At 38.1% G+C, this 26776-nt stretch overlaps 1 protein-coding gene across 1 annotated transcript; it reads left to right on the forward strand.

The window, feature by feature from the left end:
* The first annotated feature begins 22913 nt into the window (after nt 1-22913).
* Nucleotides 22914-26322, forward strand: LOC142605653 (protein AUXIN SIGNALING F-BOX 2-like). Its single transcript, XM_075777089.1, has 3 exons — nt 22914-23996; nt 24776-25277; nt 25362-26322. The coding sequence occupies exons 1-3, from the start codon at nt 23542-23544 to the stop codon at nt 26133-26135; spliced, it is 1731 nt and encodes a 576-aa protein (XP_075633204.1). The 5' UTR covers nt 22914-23541; the 3' UTR covers nt 26136-26322.
* Nucleotides 26323-26776: the final 454 nt, after the last annotated feature.

A 26776-nucleotide genomic window follows, 5' to 3' on the forward strand; every position in this document is an offset into this window, starting at 1 on the left:
AGATGATCATGACCTCTGTTAAAGAATATTTTTCCCTGCCTTTCACTTTCAATTATGTTCTTCCCCTTGTAATTATATGCAAGTGGAGCCATAATTATATTTGATTTCCACTCTTTTTTAGGCCTAACCACTCCCTCTTTGAATGCAAAATTAGGGTCCTCTTATTGGATCAATTTGTCGTTCTTTGTATTAACGTCATCTCTTGTTACGTATTTGTTGTTGATTTGTGGGGATAGTAGCCTAATACCAACAAAATTTGACAGGCTAGAATCACTTTCCCACTTCATTAATTTAATCCAAAAGCATTCTTATTGCACATGAAATTCATATTTAAACTAATTGAGAACTATATTCTTGCTAATAACTTGTGGAACTTTATAACTGTAAGGCAGCCAAAAAAAACCCAGCTTCCAGCTTAGCTTTCTCTAAGCTGAGTCTTAGCCTTAAAGTTGTGTCTAGATCTTAAAATTAAGCTTGTTTGTTTTGATGAAAAGGGTATTAGTCAATTTCCAATTGGCCCATAAGACATCAACGTTGACATTCCAAATGTTTCACGTCCACTTTTCTTGCTCACAAACACAAATTTTACACTTTATAAAGGGGTTGGCATTTGGAATTGAAATGCAATAATGTTGAGACCCAGCTATATATATGCCAAAGCTCATTCTGGTTAAAAGGTGCCAAAACAAAACGGCTCGGCTTGGCTCATATATACAGCTCCCCATGAGTTGTGAACCATGTTATGGCATTGAATAATGCTATGCCATAGCAAAGCAATACAAGTCACAAGGGGTTACCCCACCATCACATGGCTACCGATGCTCCTCTTGAACGGTCCACAGGACTATGGACTTTTTGAAAACATGAAAAATTTTATCGAAAAAGAAAAAGGGGAAAAAAGCAAAGAAGAAGATAAGGTTTGAAAATTTTTGGAAAACAAGCATTAAAAGTTCGAGGAAAATCTTGTATACATTATATGCCAGAATTTTTTAGCATGTCATGCCATATAAAACAAAATATCAGCCACCACAAAGAGAATTTAGTGAAGGTCTAAGACAGGTGGCCTTGGCCAAGCATTGCGACTCCAAATAATAAATGCAATGCTGTAAATGATTTGCCTAACCCAAGGTTTTTGTTTCTGCAATGCCTTGGACAATAATTTTACACTCACATATGAAATTCATATGATTTATTTTTTTTAAGAAAAAAAATTATCAATTAAGTTAATTGGAACTCAATTTAAAATATTCATGTGTGAGTGATGTAGTTAATTTAATGTTGAAGCATCTAACATGGGAAACTAATGACAAAAATAAATGATTTTTTTAAAGAAAAAATAACAAGAATAAGTGGCTTTTTTTTTCTTTTGAAAATAAAGAATAAGGGGTTGATATAACATTTTGGATCCAAACCCATAAATTTAAACTTTGGATTGAGTGGAATGATATCTCTATATTATATTAACTACTCAAATAGAGTTCGTGTCATCTTCCCAACATATCGAATAATTAATTGAAATAACTCCCGTTAGAGTTATCATGACTTTTGAGTAAAATTTGTGATGTATTTTTGTATTAGAATCACATTATCTCTCTCTCGTATGTTTTTTTTTATTAAAAAAAGAAAAAATAAATAAAAAAGGGTAAAACTTCAACTTTTAGAGGTATCTCGTAACCATGGCAAACCTTAGCCAGATGGGTTCTGAATTGAACGCAAGCATGCCTCAAAAGCATATTTCCGGATATTCCCATATATAAAAAAAATGCAGGATATGGGTTATCATCTCAGCATTGGTCACAAATATTTATTGACATTTATCTATGGTCCAGATCCAAACAATGACAAATTATGACCAAAAAAAAAATCCAAAATTTTCATTTCTTTGAACGTTCTTTTAAAAGAAATTTGGAATATGATGATATGTGCCTTCTCCTTATCCCGTAGAAGCCAATATGCCACAAAATATGGTCACAAGGATTGACTGGTGCCTAACTTTGCAGATGGCATTTCAGGCTGACCAATTTCCCCGAAGGGCTCAATCATTAGTACCCAATTTTCCACTCAAAGTAGCTCACCCAAATTCTAAACTCTTTATTTCCAGTAACTTTTTTACATAAAAATAAAAATAAAATAAATCTATTATTTACAAATTGTTGACACTTAATATACAGCACACCTTTTATAAAAAAACCTATATGCAATACGCCAAAGAATATAATATCTAAATAATCTGAAAGTTATCCTATCCCTTTCTTCTTCTTCTTTTTTCCTTTGCAATCAGTTTTCTTCACCAAATTGAGAAAGAAAAAGGAAAGAAATTAATCAATTATAGTTGTTGCTTGCGGCTGACAAAATTGACCATGCCCGTGATGAACAATTAGGTTTAGGAATAGTTGGAATCGTGACAGTGGTTTAGAATTTTATAGAAAAATGACAAAAGGTATTTCATTGAAGCCTAATATTGTCAGTCAAGAAAGGGAATCCCACAGAAAGAAAGCCTAACCTAGGTGAGAAAAACCCTTTCTTATCTCATTCCTTGCAGGTGAAAAAAAAAGTCCAAAACAACTAGGCATTTCTCATCCTTCCAACATGCTACAACTTTCAGAATAATGTAACATTGCAGTGTGGTTCTTGTTGTTTCTTTTGGCTTATCAGATTAATCTGATTATAGGCCAGAGGAGAGAGAATTGATGCTCCATTGTGACTGTGACATCGCAAAGTATGTGTTGTTTGAAGTATGCAAGCGTTAACCTAGAAAAGAGGGAAATAGAGGAGGTGTTACTTCGTTAGATATCAAAGAACCGTCAGAATTCAAACGTTGTGATCCCTGGTAACGAGAAGATAGCAAATCTAGAGATGGCTTATTTGTTGAGATAGTGGAGGTTTTGATACCTCTTTGTTATTTATGTAGTTATCAAGAATAATGGGTTTATGCAAAATATAGAAACAAAAATTTACATAATTTGGCCTATTCACAAGCAATATCGAAGAGAGAGATCCATTAAGAAAATAAGAAAATTATAAAAGTGTGTGTGTAACAGAAAGATAGAACTTAGGTTTGCTTTAGTCATAATGCACACAATTCAAAACCAATTAACATTTGCATGTATGTGAGTTTTTTTCATTAGTGTGACACTTATAGACTGTGAGAGGCTCGCTGCCTATATACACATGTAACATAAGATATTTTTTCAATTAGATAAGAGATGAAAAAGGCAAAAAGCAGTTTTTAAAATTTAAAAAAAAAAAGAAAAAAAAAAAAAAGAAAACACTGTTTGATGGCTATTGAGGAAAAAAAAATTGGGGGAGGGGGGGGGGGTGTCATGGGGCCAATCAGCCAATTCTTTCTTTTGGGGACAACTCTTATTGGGGGTCACATCTTAGGATTTAGATTTTAGAGATAAGTTTAATTAACATGTCAAATAAAAATGAGAAATGTAAATATCAGTTTTTTTTTTAATAGTAAATATCAGTTTCAGTGAAACAACTTATTTATTTATTTATTATGGAATAGTTAAACAATTTTTTTTTTTAATTTTTATACTCACAACAACAGAGGGGAGGGGAGGGGGGAATGGAACTCAACACCACACCACACCACACGACAGTTAAACAACTTTGGTGTCCCTTATATACACATTAGCACTTATTCAAAAAAAAATTATATATATATATATATATATATATATATATTCAATCGTTATAAAAATATATTAAAGAAACTAACTTTTTATAACATGGTAATGTTAATAACTTTTTATTTATAAAATTTGTACTTTTTATTTAGTAAAAAATAATACTTATTAGAATACATACGAAAATAGTAAAATTAGTATTTTAAATATAGTTTATAATACATTATATAACCATAGTACAGTTACAAAATAAGCATAAGTTACTCTTTGAAATTTATAATAAAGTTTGTACTTGAGTTACTCTATAGAATTTTAAAAAATAAGCATAAGTTTTAAATATTTTGAAAGTAGTCTTAATTTTTAAATTGATTTGATAGGTATAAGTAAGATGGATACTTACACTTGATTTGATAGGTATGAATTTTTTTTTTTGAGAGAATTTCAACCTATGATGCTGTTGATGGTAACTCTTTATCATCAGACCAAGACACCAATCACTTTATCATCAGACCAAGACAACAGAGGGGAGGGGAGGGGGGAATGGAACTCAACACCACACCACACGACAGTTAAACAACTTTGGTGTCCCTTATATACGCATTAGCACTGATTCAAATAAAAAATTATATATATTCAATCGCTATAAAAATATATTAAAGAAACTAACTTTTTATAACATGGTATTGTTAATAACTTTTTATTTATAAAATTTGTACTTTTTATTTAGTAAACAATAATACTTATTAGAATACATACGAAAATAGTAATATTAGTATTTTAAACCGAGTTTATAATACATTACATAATTAGAGTACAGTTACAAAATAAGCATAAGTTACTCTTCGAAATTTATAATAAAGTTTGTACTTGAGTTACTCTTTAGAATTTTAAAAAATAAGCATAAGTTTTAAATATTTTGAAAGTAGTTTTAATTTTTAAATTGATTGGATAGATATAAGTAAGATGGATACTTACACTTTTTTAATGTGTAATGGGTAACTCAAGGACAAAATATGAATTGGTTTTTTTTTTTTTTTTGAGAGAGTTTCAATTTATGGCGCTCTTGATGATAACTCTTTATCATCAGACCAAGACACTAATCAGTTTATCATCAGACCGAGACACCAATCAATTTTTGGTGTAGGCGGAGATTGAACCCCAAATTTCTTATACAATCATTAAAGACTTTACCAGTTGAGCTAATTAGAACCCACTAAAAGTTACTATCTTTGCTTTATATATCAAGGGAAGTTGGTATATTGTTTCTCAAAATTTAATTTGAGACATATAACACAAAATTAATATAAATTAACTTGAGCTTCCACTTTAGCGTAAATGAAATGATCTCATATTCTAAAGCAAAAAACAGAAAATAAAATCAAACTTCAAGATAGGAATGGAGACAAGCATAATTACTCATGGGGTGCGAGATAAGGTGGGGGCACGCATTAATTTGTACATCCAACCTATAATTGCTATTTGCTAGTTCTATGAAAGGTGCACTAACTCATAATTAGTGAACTATTTAAATTTACGGCGTAATTTCGTCTCAGCAGCTTGATGGGTAAGTTCAAAAAAGCATGGGAAAACAAATAGCATTATGTTGCAATGATCAAAAGTCATGCAAATGCAACTACTTGAGACACCTACTACTAATGGAATTTCAACTAGGAAAAACTTTCCCAAGTTACTACTACTATTCATGTTTTGACATTTTTTTAGTTGGAGGGAAGGTATAGACCCTATGGATACATGAAATTCCCAAGGGTAAGAGTTTTCGATATTAATATTTTGGGAGAAAAAAAAAGTGGGTTAAATGATGGCATTCAGTCAATGTGATACCTGATTAGGAATTACACATAATACTAATTATGCAGATAATACTCTTTAAAACTAATTGGTTTTTGCTGAATCATCTACCCCGAGCAATTTTGTAGCAAGACTTGTCAAGGCTCATTTGATTTTTTTTTTTAGAAAGAATCACACACACAAGGGAGAGGGAGGTATTTGTTTTTCTTTTTGGTTCGATCATATACACTTAGGTCTTTGATGAGAATTGACTCTTTCATTGCAATGAAATAACTCTAAAATTTAAGGGTCATAAGCATATATATGGAAAAAAGATATGCTGCAATGTATATATGAAAAAAGTCTAACTTATCAAGTCAATTATCATACAAAAAATATTATTTGTGAGTGGATGTGGATTAAAAAGAAAGGGATGAAATCGCAAGGAAATCATTTCGATCGACCTAACAAGGTAAGCTGCTATCACCTTCTTTTTTGCAAGGAACAGAAAATCCATCAATGTAACTAGGGCTGACCCAAGTTGGGCTTTTTGCCAAAGATACTTCAATGGTGAAGTTAGTGTTATAATGTCTTGTAGAATGAAACTCTCGAGCTAACAAGGATGAATCAAATAAATAAAAGAAAAAAGGCATACATTAGCTACATATGAGAGGCATGTTCAATCGCATTTAATGTGACTGAAAGTTGATGAGACACAATAAATATCGATGTAAAAAAAAGTATGTAGTGTTCATTGAGCTTTTCATATATTTGAGAACCAAAAAAAGGGGAGATTCCCTTGGGCACATAGTTAAGCTTTTCAAGGCATATAGTTTGTGTGATGACAAAGCTAGTCGATTGTAATCAAAGTCAAGCATCGCAAAGGTCATTCCAAATATATTACACGTGTTTGGTCTAGACTCTAGTGTACTCTTGGACATTACATCCCGTTAGATCTTAGCCTAGAGGTTCACGAGTCAGAACTATGGTACAACTTAGGAGCCCTTTGGAGCTAAGTCTTGGGTATGATAAGCCTAACTCAAATCGTGGGATTGTTGGATGCAATCTTCTCCAATATTATAGATAATTAACTTGACCAACTTTTCAATTTTTGACTTTTATTGATTTATTTTCTCTATGTGATGTAATACTTGTAATGAGAGAGAGAGACACTACACTTTTGACCCTTAAAGTTTGGGGTTGTTTTCATTTTGACCAATGTTTGATTCTATTTTTATATTGAAAGTGCATAACATAATTTTTTGCCTACAACGATAAAATTCCAGAGAGAGAGACAGCACTTTTGACCTTTAAAGTTCGAGATTGTTTTCATTTTGTTTCATGTTTGACTCTGTTTTTATATTAACAATTGATGATGCAAAGAAGATCAGTAGGCTGGATGCTTCGGACTTGAAAGGACTACTGGTTCTCTCTAGGGCCTGAAAAAAGAAAGAAAAGCGAATCAAAGGCGACCGGGGCTGCCGGCCAAAAACCCTCCGATGGCAAAGTTAGTTTTTCTCTCTATGTTATCTGAGTTCCAACTTTTTTGGAGTAAAAATGAACATACCTTGGCCTTGTCTGAAACAGCCTTTATATAGTGTTCTTATAGGCAGTTACCAAAATTGGAACTTCTCCTGGATTCAAGGAGAGGTAGAAATCAAACGTAACTTGCATAACCGTTTAGAAGTTATGCTTTTGTCTCCACAATGGATACCTAGCAGTTATGCGTGGGATAAGGAATTACCGCGTTATACTCGGAGATTTTTCTAAGTATGATACTCTCGTCCTAGGATTCCTTAGTCGAGTATGTTTTGGCACAGGCGCAGAGGCTACCTCGTCTAACAGTCACACCTTCAGGACGAGGTTATCCGCGCTTTGGACGAGTGTCTATTTTCTGGTGGTGCCTACCTCGTCTAGAGCTCTTCTTACCTGGACGAGGTAGCTGCAAGCAGGTTTCGAAGGGTGTTTACAATTCCCGACCGGCCACGGACGACCTTTATGGACGACTTGGAGATAGGCAAAGTCAGTACCCATCAGTTGCCCCCTGTTTAAGGGTCGTCCAAAGCTCTTCGATTTTTGGACACGCTTCAACATATCATCCCACGTGCCTTAAGGTAGAGGGTGGGGGCTCCGACGGCCATCAAATTGCGCCACGTGTCATCACTTACTTGGTTAACCGTCATGTCGATTTGAGTTCTTGAGGAAGTTGCCACGTGGTTCTCCCTGATTGGATATTTCGTTTCAGGCCTCACTTTTCAACGCCTATAAATAGTGGATTTCCTCCCATACCCTCTCCATTTTTCAAATTTCCTTGTTTGACATCTCTCGTCCGTCGCCTCGTCTAGGAGTATTCCAGCGTCCCTAGTTTCCGTCATCTAGAACCAGGTATTTTCTCTGCGCTCGTCTTTAGGCTTCCCTTACATTTCCACAATGTCCGAGGTTTTTTCTTCGTCTAGCAATAGCGTTAATAGGGAGATAGACGAGTATCGCAACACAACTAGCTATAGTGGTTCTAGTAGTAATAGCAGTAGTAGCGGTGGCAATACTACGGACGAGTATGTTTCTGGGGTTCCCTTAGAAGTTTTCCAAGAGGAGTTCAGGACGAGAGTGATGTCAGGGTCTAAGGCTGGCCCCTCTAGTGCGCCCTCGTCCACTCAGAAGGACGAGGTCGAGATTGTTTACAGCTGTGCTGTGGGAGTTCCGGCCAGGACAGACGAGAGAAAATTAGTGTCTCTTCGAAGCTGGTACCAAATTCCAGATGAGCTAAATCCTAGATTGGCCGTCCGTGATGAGTGGTGTTGCCAACCTCATTTTGGCATTGGGGTTTATGAAGCCTATCTCCTAGGGGGTCTTAGGCTTCCTCTCAACGCTTTCGCTAGGGAGTTGCTTACTAGGTTAGGTATAGGTTTGTGTCAGCTAAATCCTAATGCATGGAGACTAGTTGTTTCTATGCAAGTTTTGTGGAGAGAGGTTTTTGAAGGGGATTGTCCTCTTACCGTGGACGAATTCCTTTTTTGCTATAAACCCTCTGAAATTAGTCAATCTCGTGGCTTCTATCAATTCACAGCCAGGAGAAAAGATTGTAGGATTATTAAATCTTTGGTTACTTCAGATAGGAGCTGGAAGACGGAGTTCTTCTTCGTCTCCGGTTTTTGGGCAGGACGCCCTACTGAGTTGAGCAGGGATTCGTTTCCCCCCTATACAGGAGACATAGGGAACCTTCGTCCTGAAGGTATGCTTACCACTACCGTAACATCGCCTTCATTACATATCCTTCTATGCTAAACTTCTCGTCTTTATTGCAGGTGTTAGAAGGCCGTCATTGAACAAATTTTATCTAGGACGCGTTCAGAAGGCTGGTCTTCACCCAGAGAGGGACTTCCATTCCTTGGTCACCCTCCAGCGTCTTGCGACTTGGGGACTTGGCCCAGAGCCCTCTCCGGAAGCCTTAGCCCACGAGATCACAGTTCGTCGTCGTGAGTTCTCGTCTTGCATTTCCCCCTTCTTCTTCTTTTCCTTTTTTTTTGTGCCGTCTTAGACGCATTTGCTGACTTATTCACCTACATTCATTATTATTGTTGTTTATTTTAGGGATGGCTACCATGAAGGAAAACAAAGGCAAAGGGGTCGCGGACGAGCGTGGTAAGCAAGACACTGAGACTAGGGCTCGTCCTGCTGTTGGCGATAAGAGGAGCCTGTCAAAGGCCATCAATCTTGAAAACCTCCCCAGCCGGAGAGCAAAGCACAGAAAGTCGTCCAAGCCTGGGGTCGTCTCTCCCGTTGTCCCCGTTCCTCCTCCTCAACCACCGTCCGTCCAGATCCTCGACGTGGAGTCGTCTGATCCTATTCCCACTCCACCGTCCAAGACCGGCATTCCTGCCTCGTCCCAACCTCCCGTCAACGTTGTGCCTAACCTTCTTAAGAGTGAGGGCTTGGCTTGGGAGAGGTTCCAACAAGCAGTGTCTGACGAGGACGTGGCTGCATGCTATAACATGTCCCTGAAAGATTTTGAGCACTCGGGTGTCCACGATCTTTTCAAGGTAACTGATACGAATATGTTCTCGTCATTAGTTTTTTATGCTTGTTTACTTTGCTTGATACGAAAATTCTTATTTGTTTGTGCAGGCCATGTCTAAGTTTATAGCTACGTCCAGGCAGGCTACTGAGTTGGACAGGACAAGGCTGCTGTTGGAGAGGAGGATCAAGGAGGTCAAAGATGATTGCAAGGGCTGGGCTGAGACGGCTGCCAAGGCTAAGGACGAGGCCAAGGGCTTGCTGAACCTTGTCGAGGAACTAAAGGCTGATATAGTGGAAAAAGACTCTCGTCTTGACCACTTTCAGAAGAAGATCGACGAGCTAAGCAATTCCCTTGTGAGAGCTAAGGACGAAGCCGTGGAGGAATTTAGGGCTTCGAAGCAATTTACCGACCTTCTGGACGCCAACTATGCGGCTGGATTTGAAGACTTTCGTATGGAGGCGAAAGAAAAGTTTCCAGAAGTTGATTTCAGTCCTATCGTCCTTCAACTTGGAGGTGCTGCTAGTTCTTTTCTTCAGACCAGCTCTGAGGATGTCAACGTTGAAGACGATGCCTCGACCAAGCCTGCTCAAGACGACCCTGATGCCTGATGCCTTTGTTATTTGAAGATTCTCTTTGTTCAAGTGTTTTTTTTTTTTTTTAAATCTATAAGGGTACACTTATCTCGTCTGAAATACTTTTGATGAGTTTATAAACAATTGCCTTTCAAGGCTTATTTCTCAAGGGTTTTTGGACGGTGGTCGTTCACCCTTTATTGTCTAATGAATGTTTATCTTCGCTTATCATTATTGTTGTTCCATGGATGAGTTTGTGTATTATTTTCTTATTCAATTGCCTTTTAAGCAATGTTCCCAAGTGTTGGGTGATTGTTTACATGATGCCCTTATGGACGACTAGCTTAGGACGATGATGATCATTTTGCTTGCTCTTTAGGCGATTACTAGTATTTTCGTGAGTTCACAATCGTCTCGACCATATGCTCGTCGTTGGAATGCATGTGTTAATGCCTACTTTCCTTCTTAGATGAGTAGGCCCTGGCTAAGGAAAGCTTGGACGAGCATGCCTTAGCATTTTTTCTTTGCTTTATCCTCATTCTTTTTTAAGGAAAGCTTGGACGAGCATGCCTTAGCATTCTTTCTTTGCTTTATCCTCATTCTTTTTTAAGGAAAGCTTGGACGAGCATGCCTTAGCATTCTTTCTTTGCTTTATCCTTATTCTTTTTTAAGGAAAGCTTAGACGAGTTTGTCTTCGTCCAGAGATTTTACTTGTCCAAGGCTTTTGCCTCGTCCGTGGGTATTATCAGGGAAACTGGAATTCAAATACATAAGAAATCCAAACCATATTATTACATGAACATTGTTCACAAACTTGGCATATGCTTACAAGCTAGTGCCTTATTTAGATACTTAAGTACATAGCATCGTCTTTCATAAGCTAGTCTGTAAGTAGTGCAAAAGTTTAAGAACTAGTGCACTTTTATTCATAACACACCATAACAGTAGTAAAAGCAAAAGTAAATATAAGCAAACACGCAAATCACAACTGTAATTTTGCCACTGACTTCCCTCATCCCTGCTCATCACTGATAGTACCTTCGCAGATGTTCCACGTTCCAAGGATGCTCTAACTTCCGCCCGTCCAGGGTTTCCAGGTAGTAGGACCCCTGCCTTTTGCAGTTGATTACCCTGTAGGGTCCTTCCCAATTGGGTCCCAGTTTTCCATGAGCTGGGTTCCTGGTCGCCAAGGAGACCCTTTTGAGGACAAGGTCCCCGACACCGAACCGTTTGGGTTTTACCATGGCATCATGCTATCTGGCCATGAGATTTTTGTACCTTGTCGTCCTTTGCTCCGCATCCATTCTTACCTCATCAATAAGATCGAGGTTAAGGCGAAGTTGTTCCCCGTTGTCTTCCTCCTGGTACTCCATCACTCGGTGACTTGCCATGTGGACCTCCGCTGGTATAACAGCTTCACTCCCATAGGCTAGTTTAAAAGGGGTCTCTCCTGTCGGAGTTTGTGTAGTCGTCCTATAGGCCCAAAGAACACCTGGCAGCTCGTCTGGCCATATCCCTTTTGCCCCCTCAAGCCAAGTCTTGATGATTTTCAGCAGGGATCGGTTTGCTACTTCTGCTTGCCCATTTGCCTGTGGATGGGAGGGTGAAGAATAGTGATTCTTGATCCCAAAATGATTGCAAAAATCCCTGAAGGGTGCGTTGTCAAATTGACGTCTGTTGTCAGATACTAACACCCTGGGTACTCCGAACCTACATAGGATATTCTTCCTTACAAAATTTTTCACGTTCTGCTGAGTGATTGCTGTAAGAGGCTCGGCTTCTACCCACTTGGTAAAGTAATCTATTCCTACCACCAAAAACTTCATTTGCCGGATTCCTATGGGAAAAGGACCCAGGATATCCAGTCCCCACTGTGCGAAGGGCCATGGGGATGTCATTGGGGTCTGATATTCTGATAGCTGTCTAGGCACATTGCTATAACGCTAGCATTGGTCACACACCTTGACATAGGCTTTAGCATCTGCCTGCATTGTTGGCCAATAGTAGCCAGCACGGACGATCTTATAGACAAGGGACCTTGCCCCTGAATGATTTCCACACGATCCTTCATGAACTTCCCTCAGAACATAGTTTGACTCGTCAGGAGCCAGGCATCTTAAGTAGGGTTGGGAAAAGCCTCGCTTGTACAACACCTCATTTATGAGGACATACTTGGCCGACCTGACCCTTAACTTTCTCGCTTCATCCTTGTCTTCTAGAAGCCTCCCATCTTTGAGGTAAATTATTATCGGACTCGTCCAATTCTCTCCTCCTCCTATCTGCTGTATGTCAGGGATGTCTATGCTCGGCATGTACTGGATGTCGCCAAACTCATCTATGACTCCTGCCGAGGCGGCTTTCGCCAAGGCGTCTGCTTCTGCATTCTCCTCCCTGGGAAGTTGAATAAAACTTATGGCTGAAAATTTCCGGGCAAGGCGTTTCACTTTGTTGAGGTACTTCTTCATTCGATCTTCCTTGACATCACACATCCCATTTACTTGGTTAATGACCAGTTGAGAGTCTCCTCTGATTGTTAACGACTCCGCCCCTAAGGACTTGGCCAATTCCAATTCCTTGAGTAAAGCCTCGTACTCAGCCTCGTTGTTGGTAGTTGGATACTGCAGACGGGCCGAATACTCCAGCTTGTCACCCTCAGGGGACTTCAGTACAATTCCAATCCCTCCTGCATACATTGTGGACGATCCGTTTACATTAACCACCCACATTTCATTTCCTCCGTCCTTGTTCAGGTCGTCCGGACTGGGGGTGAATTCTGCAATGAAATCTACCAACGCCTGCGCCTTTATCGTGCTCCTTGGGAGGTACCTGACATCAAACTCGCTGAGCTCAACGGCCCACTGTACTAGCCGTCCCGCAGCTTCCAACTTGCTCATCGCCTTTTTTATGGGATGGTCTGTTAGGACGTTGATGACGTGTGCCTGAAAATAATGTCTCAGCTTCCTGGAAGCCGTGATTAATGCGTAGGCTAGTTTCTCCATCATCGGATATCGTCCTTCTGCCCCCCTCATCGCGTGGCTTGTGTAATAGACCGGCTTTTGGACTTTCCCCTCCTCTCTGACTAACGCTGAGCTTACTGCGTGTGGGGATACTGCCAAGTACAAGTACAACTCTTCCCCAGGTACAGACGGACTCAACAGTGGTGTCGTCATTAGATACGTCTTCAAGTCCTGGAAGGCCTTCTGACACTCGTCCGTCCATTCAAAAGCCTTCCTAAGGACTTTAAAGAATGGTAAACATTTGTCAGTAGCTTTTGATACAAACCTGTTGAGGGCGGCGACTCGTCCAGTAAGAGACTGGACCTCCTTGATATTTTTCGGTGGTTCCATGTTCAGTATCGCCTGGATCTTATCCGGATTCGCCTCAATTCCCCTGTGCGATACCATAAATCCCAAGAACTTACCCGATGAAACCCCGAAAGCACACTTGCTCGGATTTAATTTCATGTGGTACCGTCGCAACGTATCAAAAGTCTCTTGAAGGTCGTCCAGATGTTTATCCTCGTCCTGGCTCTTCACCAGCATGTCGTCCACATAAACCTCTACATTTCGCTCGATTTGAGGACGGAATATATGGTTAACCAGCCTTTGGTAGGTCGCTCCTGCGTTCTTCAAACCGAAGGGCATTACCTTGTAGCAATACAACCCTTGGCTCGTGACGAATGAGGTCTTCTCCTGATCTGCTTCATTCATCTGAATCTGATTATACCCTGAGAAAGCGTCCATGAAGCTAAGTATCCTGTGACCTGCCGTCGAGTCCACTAACTGGTCAATGTGCGGCAATGGGTAGCTATCCTTGGGGCAAGCTTTGTTTAGATCAGTGAAGTCCACGCACATCCGTCACTTGCCATTGGCTTTCTTGACCATGACTACGTTCGCCAACCAGTCTGGGTAGTGAACTTCTCGGATGAACTTCGCGGCAACCAACTTCTGCACCTCTTCCTTAGTGGCATTGTCTCGCTCGGGAGCAAAAACTTTTCTCTTCTGACGCACTGGTTTAGAATAGGGACACACGTTCAGGCTATGGGTAATGACGCTCGGATCAACGCCAGGCATGTCCTCATGACTCCATGCAAAGACATCGAGGTTTTTCTTCAGAAACCGAATCAAAGCGTGCTTTGCCCCCTCTTCCATGCTCGCCCCAACTCTGGTAGACTTCTCGGGATGATTATCGTCCAGAGGGACGTCCTCTAATGCTTCAGTGGGCTCGGCCACGATCCTTCTTCCGTCTATACTCATCGCCTGCATGTGCTCGTCCATGGCCAGCATAGCTAAGTAGCATTCTCTGGCGGCCAACTGGTCTCCTTGTACCTGGCCTACTCCGTGCTCGGTTGGGAATTTGATGGACAGGTGGTAGGTAGAGGTTACCGCTTTCCAGTTATTCAGAGTTGGCCTTCCAATAATTGCATTATATGACGATGCACAATCAACAACGAGGAAATTTACCTCCTTGGTTATCTGCTGCGGATACGTTCCGACGACCATTGGCAACGTGATGGTGCCCACAGGTTACACCTTCATTCCTCCGAATCCTACCAACAGTGAGTTCACTGGTCGAAGTTGATCTCGTCCTAGCCTCATTTGTTGGAATGTTGGGTAGTAGAGAATATCTGCAGAGCTGCCATTGTCTATCAATACCCTCCTGGTCGTATAGTTAGAGATGAGTAGGGTGATGACTATCGCGTCATCATGTGGGTGGTGAACTCGTCCTGCCTCCTCGTCCGTGAACGTAACAGCCTGTTGGTCTACCTCCCTCGTCCTAGGAGGTCGTCCAGACAGTTGGATGTTCTGCACCACCTTCAGGTATGTCTTCCTTGACTTGGACGACTGCGCCGTCGAGTTTCCTCCTACAATTGCCCTTATCTCTCCTAGTGGGGGGCGTGATGATTCTTCTACCTTGGCCTTCATTTTCTCATCTCTCTGGTCTCGTCCAAGGAAGTTCCTCAATTTTCCCTATCTAATGAGATTTTCTATCTGCTGCTTCAAGTCAAAGCACTCGTCCGTATCATGCCCATGGTCCCTGTGAAAACGGTAGTACTTGCTCCTATTACGCTTGTTAGGGTCTCCCTTCATTTTGTCCGGCCACTTCAAGGACGGATCATCCTTGATCTGCATAAGAACCTGTTCTAATGGCATAGTCAGGGGCGTGTATTGCTGATTCTTCGCGGAGGAACTAGCCTTCTTACCATCCTTATCTTTTCTCTCGTCTACCCGAACTTTCTTTGGACAAGGTCCCTGGTCCGGATAGCGATGGTGGCCCACTTCCGAGCGCTCTGCCCTTTTTCTTTTCTTGGCTATGATAGCGTCTTCAGCATTCATAAAATTCTGGGCCGAATGGACAAGCTCGGCCATAGTCTGTGGTTCCTGCTCGTAGAGCTTATGAATGAACAAGTCAGAATTGACCCCATTGTGGAAAGCGGCCAGCAATAGCTTGTTATCCATCTCATCCACCGTTAAGGCTTTTCTATTAAACCGGGTGATAAAAGATCGCAAACTCTCATTGTCCCCTTGCTCTATAGTCAGCAGGCTAGAGGAGGAACGTTTGTGACGCTGTCCTCCAATGAAGTTGTTGACAAACAGGTTACTCAGTTCTTCAAATGATCCCACTGAGTTTGGGGGAATCTTACTGAACCACACTCACGCTGGTCCCTTGAGTGTGGTGGGAAAAGCTCTGCACATGATCTCGTCTGGGACCCCCTGCAGATGCATTGTCGTCTTGAAAGTTGCAATGTGATCGCAAGGGTCGCGATTTCCATCATATGAGTCTAAAGAAGGCATTTTGAATTTCGGGGGTAAATGGTGACTGTTGATGGAGGCTGTGAAGGGGGAATCCGTTCGGTGAACCATATCATCCACTGGGTTCGCTCGCCTCATGTTTTCCCTCATTTCATCCATGGCCTTTCTCATCTGGTCCATCTCTTTCTCCAAGTGCGGCACCCTTCTTGAAGCGGTACCCCTTGTTTGATCTTCGGACTCTACATTTTCCCCTCATCCTTCCTGACTTGGGGCCCTTCCTTCCATGTGCCCTTCTTGACGCTGCCTCCTGAGGTTGATCTCCCTATTCAACTCCTGGTTCTGACGTGTCAGTTCTGCCATAGCGGCAGCCATGGATTGTATGTGCTGAATAGAAGGCGGTTGCATTACAGGTGCTGATCTGCGATCACGAAGGGGATTGTTGGATGCATCCCTACTCTCCTGGTGGCCTGGGCTGGTAGCCCTTGATCTTGTTCGAACCATTCAGCCTTTTGTTTGGGATAGAACAACTTTTTACAACAGAACACGATTGAACCGAAAAGGACTGAGTAGTGTATTCCCACAGACGGCGCCAACTGATGATGCAAAGAAGATCAGTAGGCTGGATGCTTCGGACTTGAAAGGACTACTGGTTCTCTCTGGGGCCTGAAAAAAGAAAAAAAAAGCGAATCAAAGGCGACCGGGGCTGCCAGCCAAAAACCCTCCGATGGCAAAGTTAGTTTTTCTCTCTATGTTATCTGAGTTCCAACTTTTTTGGAGTAAAAATGAACATACCTTGGCCTTGTCTGAAACAGCCTTTATATAGTGTTCTTATAGGCGGTTACCAAAATTGGAACTTCTCCTGGATTCAAGGAGAGGTAGAAATCAAACGTAACTTGCATAACCGTTTAGAAGTTATGCTTTTGTCTCCACAACGGATACCTGGCAGTTATGCGTGGGATAAGGAATTACCGCGTTATACTCGAAGATTTTTCTAAGTATGATACTCTCGTCCTAGGATTCCTTAGTCGAGTATGTTTCGGCACAGGCGCAGAGGCTACCTCGTCTAACAGTCACACCTTCAGGACGAGGTTATCCGCGCTTTGGACGAATGTCTATTTTCTGGTGGTGCCTACCTCGTCCAGAGCTCTTCTTACCTGGACGAGGTAGTTGCAAGTAGGTTTCGAAGGGTGTTTACAATTCCCAACCGGCCACGGACGACCTTTATGGACGACTTGGAGATAGGCAAAGTCAGTACCCATCAACAATGTCATCCATTTTCGTTAGAACCTAAAAGTGCATAATATGATTTTTTGCTTACAACAAAATTCCTGCATTTTACAACTTTTTAAAGCTAGTATGTCTTGAATTAGTTAAATATAAAGGACACTTAATGGTTAGATTACTAACAAAGATAAACAAACAATTTTATAATAAAAACGAAATCAAATATGAAGGATTAATATGAAAATTTTGAAACGTAAATGGCAAAAATTAAAATAACTCTAAACTCTACAATTTTACATATGAATAGTTCACTTTAATAAAAAAAAAATATATATATATATATATATATGAAATCAATTTTTTAATTTTTAATTTTTGGGTTAGAACAAAGTGAACAGTGAAGTACTTTGGCGTTTGCTTAATTTTCTGGCAGTGGAATCTCAAAAGTACCTTTGATCTTCAAGTGAAAATCTTTTTGACTTGTGGGCTAGGGTGATACTCAGGAAATGTATAGGAGCTAGCACCGTTCATCAAAAAAAGGGAGCTAGCACCAATTTCTATTATAAATTTTGGCAAAAAGATTTAATCAAGTAGATTCTAATAAAAGAGAGATTTTTGTAGTTAGAGAATATTTTTGTTCCTTTTTCTCTCTTTTAATTAGCCTTGGAAAATTGAGATGAATAACTGGTCACATCAGCGGCAAAAGTTTTGCACTAAAAAGTTAAGACCCCACATCGTTTATTTGGTTACCCATAATGTAATTTTGCTTTTACAAGCAACTAAGCAAGAACACAATTGAGAAGCATTATTGTTTTTTGTTAATTTGTTACTAATAGTATTCTTTTTTTTCTTTTTTCTTTTTAGGGGCAGTGAGTATAACTTTTCCATGCTTGTTATTTTCTGTAGTACGGAGAAAAAGTTTTCCTGTTGAAATTGAAAACGTGGAAAAAAGTCTTTCAAAAGGCAGTTGAAACTTGAAAGCAAACTGATAAAACATGGCAGTTGTTCAATCTTCTCACTCAGAGTATTAATAGCCATGATTGCTGCTAACTCTGGTAAACTTATCCGTTAACTTACAGTATAGAAAAAGAAATATGGAAATTACATTTGACAGTGGTAGAAGGTAGAACCAACTGTGATGTTGTTACCTCTTTCATATTAAACACTTCAGGGACCAAGGGAGGCCCCACAAATTTACCTTTAAAATATATGCAAAATTAAAAAATTAAAAATTACATTTAATTCTCTCTCAATAATTAAGTTTCTCAAAGCAAGAATTTAATAGATCAAAAATACCCTAAAAATATAAAAAACCAACTAGCTTTCACCTTTTTTTTTTTTTTTTGAGAAGGAAGTAGCTTTCGTCTATGCCCCACCTAAAACAAAAATAAAAAGGACTACTTAGTTAATAAGTACCTAAATTTAAGTGGTTTTATACCATATTGAGGTGTTGCATGCCTCACGAAATGTTGGAATTAATTTTATTTTTTTAAAAAATTGGATAAATTTTATAATGACTTTGTTTTCTTGACCATAACCGCTTAAACATTAGGATTGGGAATTATATTCTTTTTGTCCTTTTATTTTTATTAGTTATATTATTTACTAAATTTAGTTATAAGAATGATTTATCCAATTTTTCTATATATATAGAAAATGTAGTTTAACTTTGTTCGTATGTATATAATTAAGATAATAAAGAAAAACAATTATGTTTTGAAAATTATTTCCATTTTCTTTACGTTGTATGTAGTTTTGGTGAGTAGCGTCAATTTGAATGTGCTATTTTTGTATCAATTGTTTGGTTTTTATGTCTTCTCAAAGTTATATTTTTCTTTTATCATCGTTAATTTATCATTTTATGATTCTCAAAGTTGATTTTTTGGTTCTCAATAATAATAATAATAATAATAATAATTGTTGTTGGTCAAGTTTGCTTTTTTCCCACACAATTAATTTATAGAGATGTGATGTGAATAACCCTTTAATACCCCCGTTTAGGTATACAGATTAGCTAGAAAAGGAAGGATTAATGTTTAGCTTAACTGTATGACATGAGAATTGGTTAAAAAGCACCTCTGCTAGCTTATATTATGTTCCTCAGGTTTGGTCTGAAATGTCAATTACACTTGTTCTTGTATCTTAGCCTTCTACTTGGAGGGTTTAAGTTCATTTCCCTTAATACTTGTACCATCAGGACTTCACTAGAAGGTTTCTGCACCAGGTTATGAGTTGTGATGACAATGCTCAGGGGCCATTTTCTCATTAATGCAGCCAGCTAAGTGGGTTCAGAGTATTGAATGCAGAGGTTATAGATGCTTTATCTGTATTCTTCCCTTCCATGCTCACCGACAAATCTTCCTTCTCTTCCTCGATTTATACCCAATGGTCTTCAAAACTGATCTTCGGCCCTTCTGAGGACATGTTAATATCCTTGGGGTCCTCGGGCGTTGCAGACTCCTTGTGCCTGTGATGAATTGCTTATAACTTTCTCGAAAGCTTGCTACAAGTGCCTTTTGAGATCCGTTCTTCTGAAATTGGACTTCTCTAACTTGCCCCTGCTCTCAGATTCTCGTCCTCCCACAATTATTATGTGTGTTTGAATTGAGATGCCAAATAGGATATGAACAACATGATTTTATTTATATAAGAGAATGTATTGTAATATCTGACTTTAGAGTAAGGGAAGTTATAAATTTTACAACTTGATAGATGATTAACTACCAGTGTATTAAGAAATAATAATAATAATTATTTTATTTATATTTTGTTAAGATTTAATAGAAATAAGTTTTATATTTGTATAGCTCTTATTATTAAACTATGAGATTTTATTTTCATACTCTTAACTCCCAAAAGAAAAAGAAAAATTCCTGACTCTATCTCTATTCACAATATTGACAAAATAGAGAACTCTAAGGGTGTGTTTGGTAATTGCCTTTTTTTCTTATTTGCTGTTTTTTTTTAAAAAAAAAATTATATTCTTGAAACTAAAAAACTTGTTTGACAATCCAAAATGGACAGAAAACAAAAATTATTTCCAAAACTTAATTTGTGAAGGAAACTGAAAACATACAAAATGTTGTTTTTAGTTTCTAATTTTCAAAAGTCAATGAAAATATGCATCTAATTTAACAAGCCTGTCTCATTTAATAAGTTAGTAGTAGAGTTCAAATCCTAGTAACAACATATTTTAGTGTTTTCTATTTTTTTCTTCAAAAAACTATTTTTTTAATTTCAACTAACCAAACATGTTTTTGATTTAAAAAAAAAATTCTTTATATTCTCAAAAACAAGTTTTTGAAAACAGAAAACAAAAGCTGTTACTAAATATAACCTAAATGTTCTTATTGAAAGGGAAAGCTTCGTATTTTCTTATGGTATTTATTGTTATTTTGTATGTGAATATAAATATTTTTTTAGTTACAAAACAAGGTACTGTATCACTTCTTTTTTTTTTTTGGGCAAAGGATTTGGACAGAACTTAATTGTTTTAAAATTTTAATTTCTTCACTTAATTTGAATAAAATCCATGCAAAAGATTTCATGACTTTAACGCTAATTGCACCTTAGGCTGTATTTGGTTGGATGTAAAATGTTTTTCAAGTGTAAAATATTTTCAGGTGAAAATATTTTTCGGAAAATAAAATATTTTTAGGTGTTTGGTGGTATTTTAAAAAATACTTTGGAAAATATTTTTTAGTGTTTGGTTGTGTTCTTGAAAATATCATAGAAAATACATTTTCTACTTGTTGCTCACATTTTCTCAGCATCCAAACAAATATATATCATCATTTCTCAGTAGAGTTACATAAAAGAAACAAAACCTAAAAAAAAAAAAAAAATCATCAAATCCAGTCAAGTTGAGAGAAGAAGGAAGAGAGAGAGGTGAGATCGTGCAATTTTCAGGCGACGGCGAGATTGCGCGATCTCAGGCGAAGGCGAGATCGCGTGATCTCAGGCGAAGGCACAGCCCCGCGATCTCAGGTGGAGGCGAGATCCCGCGATTGGGGGCGACTGGGTTCGACGAGACCGGCGCTTCTGGTGCGATCTCCTCTCTCTCTCTCTCTCTCTCTCTCTTCTATTTTCCTGGGGTGGAAATTATTTGAAGGTAAAATAAAACCTGAAATGATTTTACGGGTAAGGCAGGGTATTTTACAGTCAATGCGGAAAATGAATTCCGTTTGACCCAATTTTCTATTGCTACCAAACACAAGGGTTGATGTAAAATGATTTCTAGAAATCATTTGAAGGCGAAACAAACGTAGCCTTAGTTATCAATCATTGATCAATCAGAACTTTGAACCAAACAAATTATTTTACCCCCTAAACTATAAAAATACATACTTACTTCTTTAAACTATTATTTATAAGAAGGTAAATGCGCATTCTCATAGTTTAGAAGACAAATTTTACGCAGGTAATAGTTAGATGGAGTAAATGTGTATTTTCATAGTTTAAGAAGGTAAATATAAATAATTGTATAATTTAGGAGGATAAAGTATAATTAAAAAAAAAAAAAAAAAAACCCAAACAAATTATTGATCACTTCATGACTGTTCTATACACCTGGTATTCCTCATTTATGGCCAATACAAACTCAATTAATTTTTGTGAAATGTTTATAGCCTTGCTATTAGCTTTAGATTTATCTAATTTTGTTTCCAATCGTACTGTTAGAGTTGATGCAAGATCATTTCTCAAAAAAAGAAAAAGAAAAAAGAGTTGATGCAAGATCAAGATCTGACATTAGGACTGCTATTTAAATTAGAAAAACAAAGAAATTCAAATAAGCAATAAAGGAGAAGAAGAAGAAGAAGAAGAAGAAGAAGGGAATATTGATAGTTTCAAATTATCAATACGCTTGATTAAGAAACATACTACTGCTCCTACTTCTACCAGTGTCTGCTACACTGTAATACCAACTCAAACTGTCAAGCATCATTGGTGCATTATTCCAAACCCCATAAACCGCCCCTGAGAGGCTCTGGCCAATCAGAGAAGCAACCGTTCCCATATCCAAAGCCAACTGTATTATATGTACGGTCAAATGGTTGATTAGTATAACATGAGCAAGCAAGTGATGTGATGCAATGCAACCAAATTACGTGTGGACTTATAGGTACATAGTACAACAATGAACAATGCTTGCTCCATAACACACTGAATTCATCATTTTACTCTGTACTACAAACAGACATCTTTATTATGGTTCCGTAACTCAACATTATTTCATATTTACAAACCGCATTTATAGCTCTCTTAGATTTCGTCAAAATCTTTTCTTTTTTTTTTTTCTTTTCTTTTCTTTTTTTTACTTTCTATACTGAAACTGAAATTTCCTAATCATTAAAAAGAGCCATGATTCGAGTTATCCACATCTAAAAAAATGAATTTAAGAAATTACTATATAAAAAAAAAAAAACCCATAAAGTAAAAGTGAAAAAATAAAAACAAAAACCTCTGACACAAAATAGTTTTAACTATGAGAGAGTAGAAAAAATAAGTACTCGCCTTTATTAAACGACAGCGCATAGAGTAGGGCAAAAAGATGCTTCACATGGAAGTGTCTCTGTCAAAGGCGGCGAGTTTACCACACTCGACGTAGTAGAAATAAATATATGTAAATGTATTGTATGGTATTTTGGTAAATTTGATTCAAAACGAGTGTCATTTACCTGACAGACCATTTACTGATCCCTTTAGTAAGACTTTGGCAGAGAGAGGGGGGTTGCTCTTCGAAACAAGTGATAAGGACACATGCATGTTCACCCATTCAACGGTCAAGATTCCGTTATTTTATTATCGAGTCCATGATGACCGTTGGATCGAAAATCTTAACCAACCATGGTTGAACACTATGGGGTTAAAACACTAACCATGGTTAGTTAGCTCAAAGCTCTGGATTCCTCTCTCTGACTCTGAGTTAAGCTTTAACACGAGGCTCTCTGTTTAGTATGTGTGTGTGTTTGAGATACAGAGAAACTCGCATAGAAAGAGAGAGAGAGAGAGTGTGAGTTTTTTTTTTTTTAGAGAGAGAGATTAGGGATTTGTTTTGTTTTTTAAATTTTTTTTGTGCTCTCTCTCAGATTTTAGAATCATAAGGTTTTGATTTAGTCAAGATTTTATGAGATTCTGAGATCTACGAATTTTGATCTGTTTTACTACGTTGTTTGTTTTTTTGTTTTGTTTGGGTTACTATTTTTATTTTTTTGTTTTTCATCGCTGCAATCATCACTTACTTGATTTAAAGATGATCACTGAGGAGAAAACATTTTCTTTTCATTTCTCTCCCACGTTTTTCCTCGAGAAACTTTGATTTTTTTTTTTCTTTCCATCTCTCTGTCTTTCTGTCTCTCTTTCTTCGCAGATCTAAGCTATGTGAGAGAATTTCCGATTAAACCCACATCAGATCTACTCTATCTCATGTAGATCTCAGCTCATTTCCAACAAGATCTCTCAAAATTCTCCTTTTTTTTTTCACTTTCCCGGAAAGTTAATATATATTTTTTTTCTGGGAAAATTGTGGGTGTTGGATTGGATGTTAAACGATGATGAATTATTTTCCGGACGAGGTTTTAGAGCACGTGTTCGATTTCGTAACATCGCACAGAGACCGAAACGCAGTGTCTTTGGTGTGTAAATTATGGTTCAGAGTAGAGAGATTCAGCAGGCAGAGAGTGTTCATAGGAAACTGCTATGCAATCAGTCCAGAGAGATTGGTCACCAGGTTTCCTGGGGTAAAAGCTCTGACTTTAAAAGGGAAGCCTCATTTCGCAGACTTCAATTTGGTTCCTCAAGATTGGGGAGGCTATGTGCAGCCATGGATCGAAGCTTTGGCTAGAAGTCGTATTGGTTTGGAGGAGCTTAGGTTGAAGAGGATGGTGGTTTCAGATGAAAGCCTCGATGTTCTTTCGCGTTCTTTTACAAATTTCAAGTCTTTGGTGCTTGTTAGCTGTGAAGGGTTCACCACCGATGGCCTTTCAGCTATAGCTGCTAATTGTAGGTAAGAAATATTCTTTCTTGTTTTGGTTTTCTGGCATAATTTTGCTATATTTGCTAATTTTTTACTATGAGATTCCAATTGTTATAAATGGGTTTCTTTGACTGGGTCTTAGACTCGTTGATTGTTGATTTTTGGTATGTTTTGAGTATGATAGTTTGTTTTTGTTGCTTTCTTAATCATTCTGCTAAGAGAAGGGTTATGTCTTGTTTTAGAGAGTTTCTTTTTAAAGCATTTTTATTATATTGTTTTTCTTTAGTTGATGTTGGGTTATGCTTCTTATTAGACAGTTATGTGGCTAGTAGCTAACTAAAGAAAGTTAAATTATACATCTGTTGAAATGTTTTGTGATTTTCTTTGAAATCTTTGAAGTCTACCCAGCAGGTATGGTTATAGTCCTTGTGGGGTGAACTGTGGTTTGGGTGAAATCTTCATGTGCAACTATGCCCTGACTTCTCAATGTAAATAGTTAAGCTAATATATTTTTAAGTTGTCTATTAGCGTGTGCTGTCTTGAATATGGTTAGTCTAGGATTCATTGGTTTTGGATTGTGATTGAGTTTATGAGCAGTGTTTCTTAACAGTAGGATAATAGCTTTTTGGTCTTGATATTTCGATTGTAATATTTTCTCGTTGGGGGTTTCTGGTTAAAATTGACTGGCAGGGAGGTTTAAGGAACTTAACGATAATAGGATATAGTATGTGATAGATTTTGTTATGCTGAGAGTTGGTTGGGAGATTAGTCCTTTTAAAATCCTATTTCTACTTGTTTGTTTCTTGCAGGTTTCTTAGGGAGTTGGACCTGCAAGAAAATGAAATTGAGGAAAAGAAAAACCACTGGCTTGGCTGCTTCCCTGACAGTTGCACATCACTAGTCTCCCTGAATTTTGCATGCTTAAAAGAAATTAACTTAGTAGCTCTTGAGAAACTTGTAGCAAGAAATCCTAATCTTAAGAGTTTGAAGTTGAATCGTGCAGTGCCTCTTGAGGCGCTTCAAAGGATTTTGATGCGAGCACCTCAACTAGTGGATTTAGGAACAGGATCTTTTGTCCTTGATCATGATTCTGATGATTCTGAGACCTACAGAAAACTGAAGGCAACCATTCTGAAGTGTAGATCAATTAGGAATTTGTCAGGGTTTTTAGAGGTTACTCCTCGCTGCCTGCCAGCCATATATCCTATTTGCTTCAACCTAACATATTTGAACCTGAGCTATGCTGCAGGGATTCATGGTTCTGAGCTAATCAAGCTAATTCGCTTCTGTGGGAAACTTCAGCGCTTGTGGGTATGATCTCTTAAACCTGGTCTAACTGAAGCTTACTTTCTTCTTTTATATTAATCAATGACATAGTTTCCATAATTACTTCAGATTTTGGATTATATTGGAGACAAGGGACTGGAAGTTGTAGCTTCAACTTGTAAAGACTTGCAGGAATTGAGGGTTTTCCCCTCTGATTTCTTTGGGGCTGGGCATGCTGCTGTAACAGAAACTGGCCTGGTTGCTATATCCACTGGTTGCCCAAAGCTTAATTCATTGCTGTACTTCTGTCAGCAAATGACAAATGCTGCTCTCATAGCTGTAGCTAAGAACTGTCCAAATTTTATCCGCTTCAGGTTGTGCATCCTTGACCCTACAAAACCCGACCCTGTAACCATGCAGCCACTAGATGAAGGTTTTGGAGCAATTGTTCAGTCAAGCAAGCGGCTTCGGCGATTGTCACTCTCTGGCCTTCTAACTGACCGGGTTTTCCTTTACATTGGAATGTATGCGGAGCAACTTGAAATGCTTTCTATTGCATTTGCTGGCGAAAGTGACAAGGGAATGGTGTATGTGTTGAATGGGTGCAAGAAACTTCGCAAGCTTGAGATCAGGGACAGCCCCTTCGGGGACATGGCACTTCTAAGGGACGTGGGAAAGTATGAGACAATGCGATCCCTTTGGATGTCGTCCTGTGAAGTAACTCTTGGAGCCTGCAAGACACTTGCGGAGAAGATGCCAAGGCTTAATGTGGAGATAATAAATGAAAATGACCAGATGGAATTTGGCCATGAGGACAGTGAAAAAGTAGAGAAGATGTACCTGTATCGAACATTGGTCGGGCCAAGGAAAGATGCACCAGAATTTGTGTGGACTTTGGTGTAGGTGCATTGGGCTATTTATTTTCTTGTTATCATGTAGTTGTACTTTATTTAGGCAATCTGATTAATGGATTTTAGCTCGACGATGAGTTAGTTGAGTTAGTGTTCTGTTATTGTTTTATTTACAAGAGATTTCGCATTTGTAATTTTTGTTATTATAAATAGATTGTGTTAGAGCATTCCCTGCAAAACTTTGTTTCTTATTTTAGTATAAGAACTTATTTTTTCTATTTTATATACTCATCTTTCAACAAACTCTAAATTATATTACCTATTTTAAACTATATTTAATTATAATATCAAGTTTTTTTAATTTATTGTTTTTCCTTCTTCACTCAGTACACAACTGCTATTTACTCTTTATTTTCGTTAAATTCAAAATGAATAGTGTTTACATAGTCACTATAGCAATTATATGTTGCTACACAGCTTGGTATGAGTAAATTTTCGGTTTAATTGACTAAAATGTGGCCATTTTTATTTATTTATTAGTGCTCTTAATTTATTAGAAAGTGAGTTCAAGTTAGCTTACTTGGTAGTTTTTTATGGTTGATTAAGAGATCTAAAATTCATTTTTTGATTACATAAAAAATTTATTAGTGTCTTAATTTGATAATAAGAAGGTATCATCAAAACTTGACGGCA

This window comes from Castanea sativa, chromosome 1, assembly GCF_040712315.1.
Source record: "Castanea sativa cultivar Marrone di Chiusa Pesio chromosome 1, ASM4071231v1".
Lineage (NCBI taxonomy): Eukaryota > Viridiplantae > Streptophyta > Magnoliopsida > Fagales > Fagaceae > Castanea > Castanea sativa.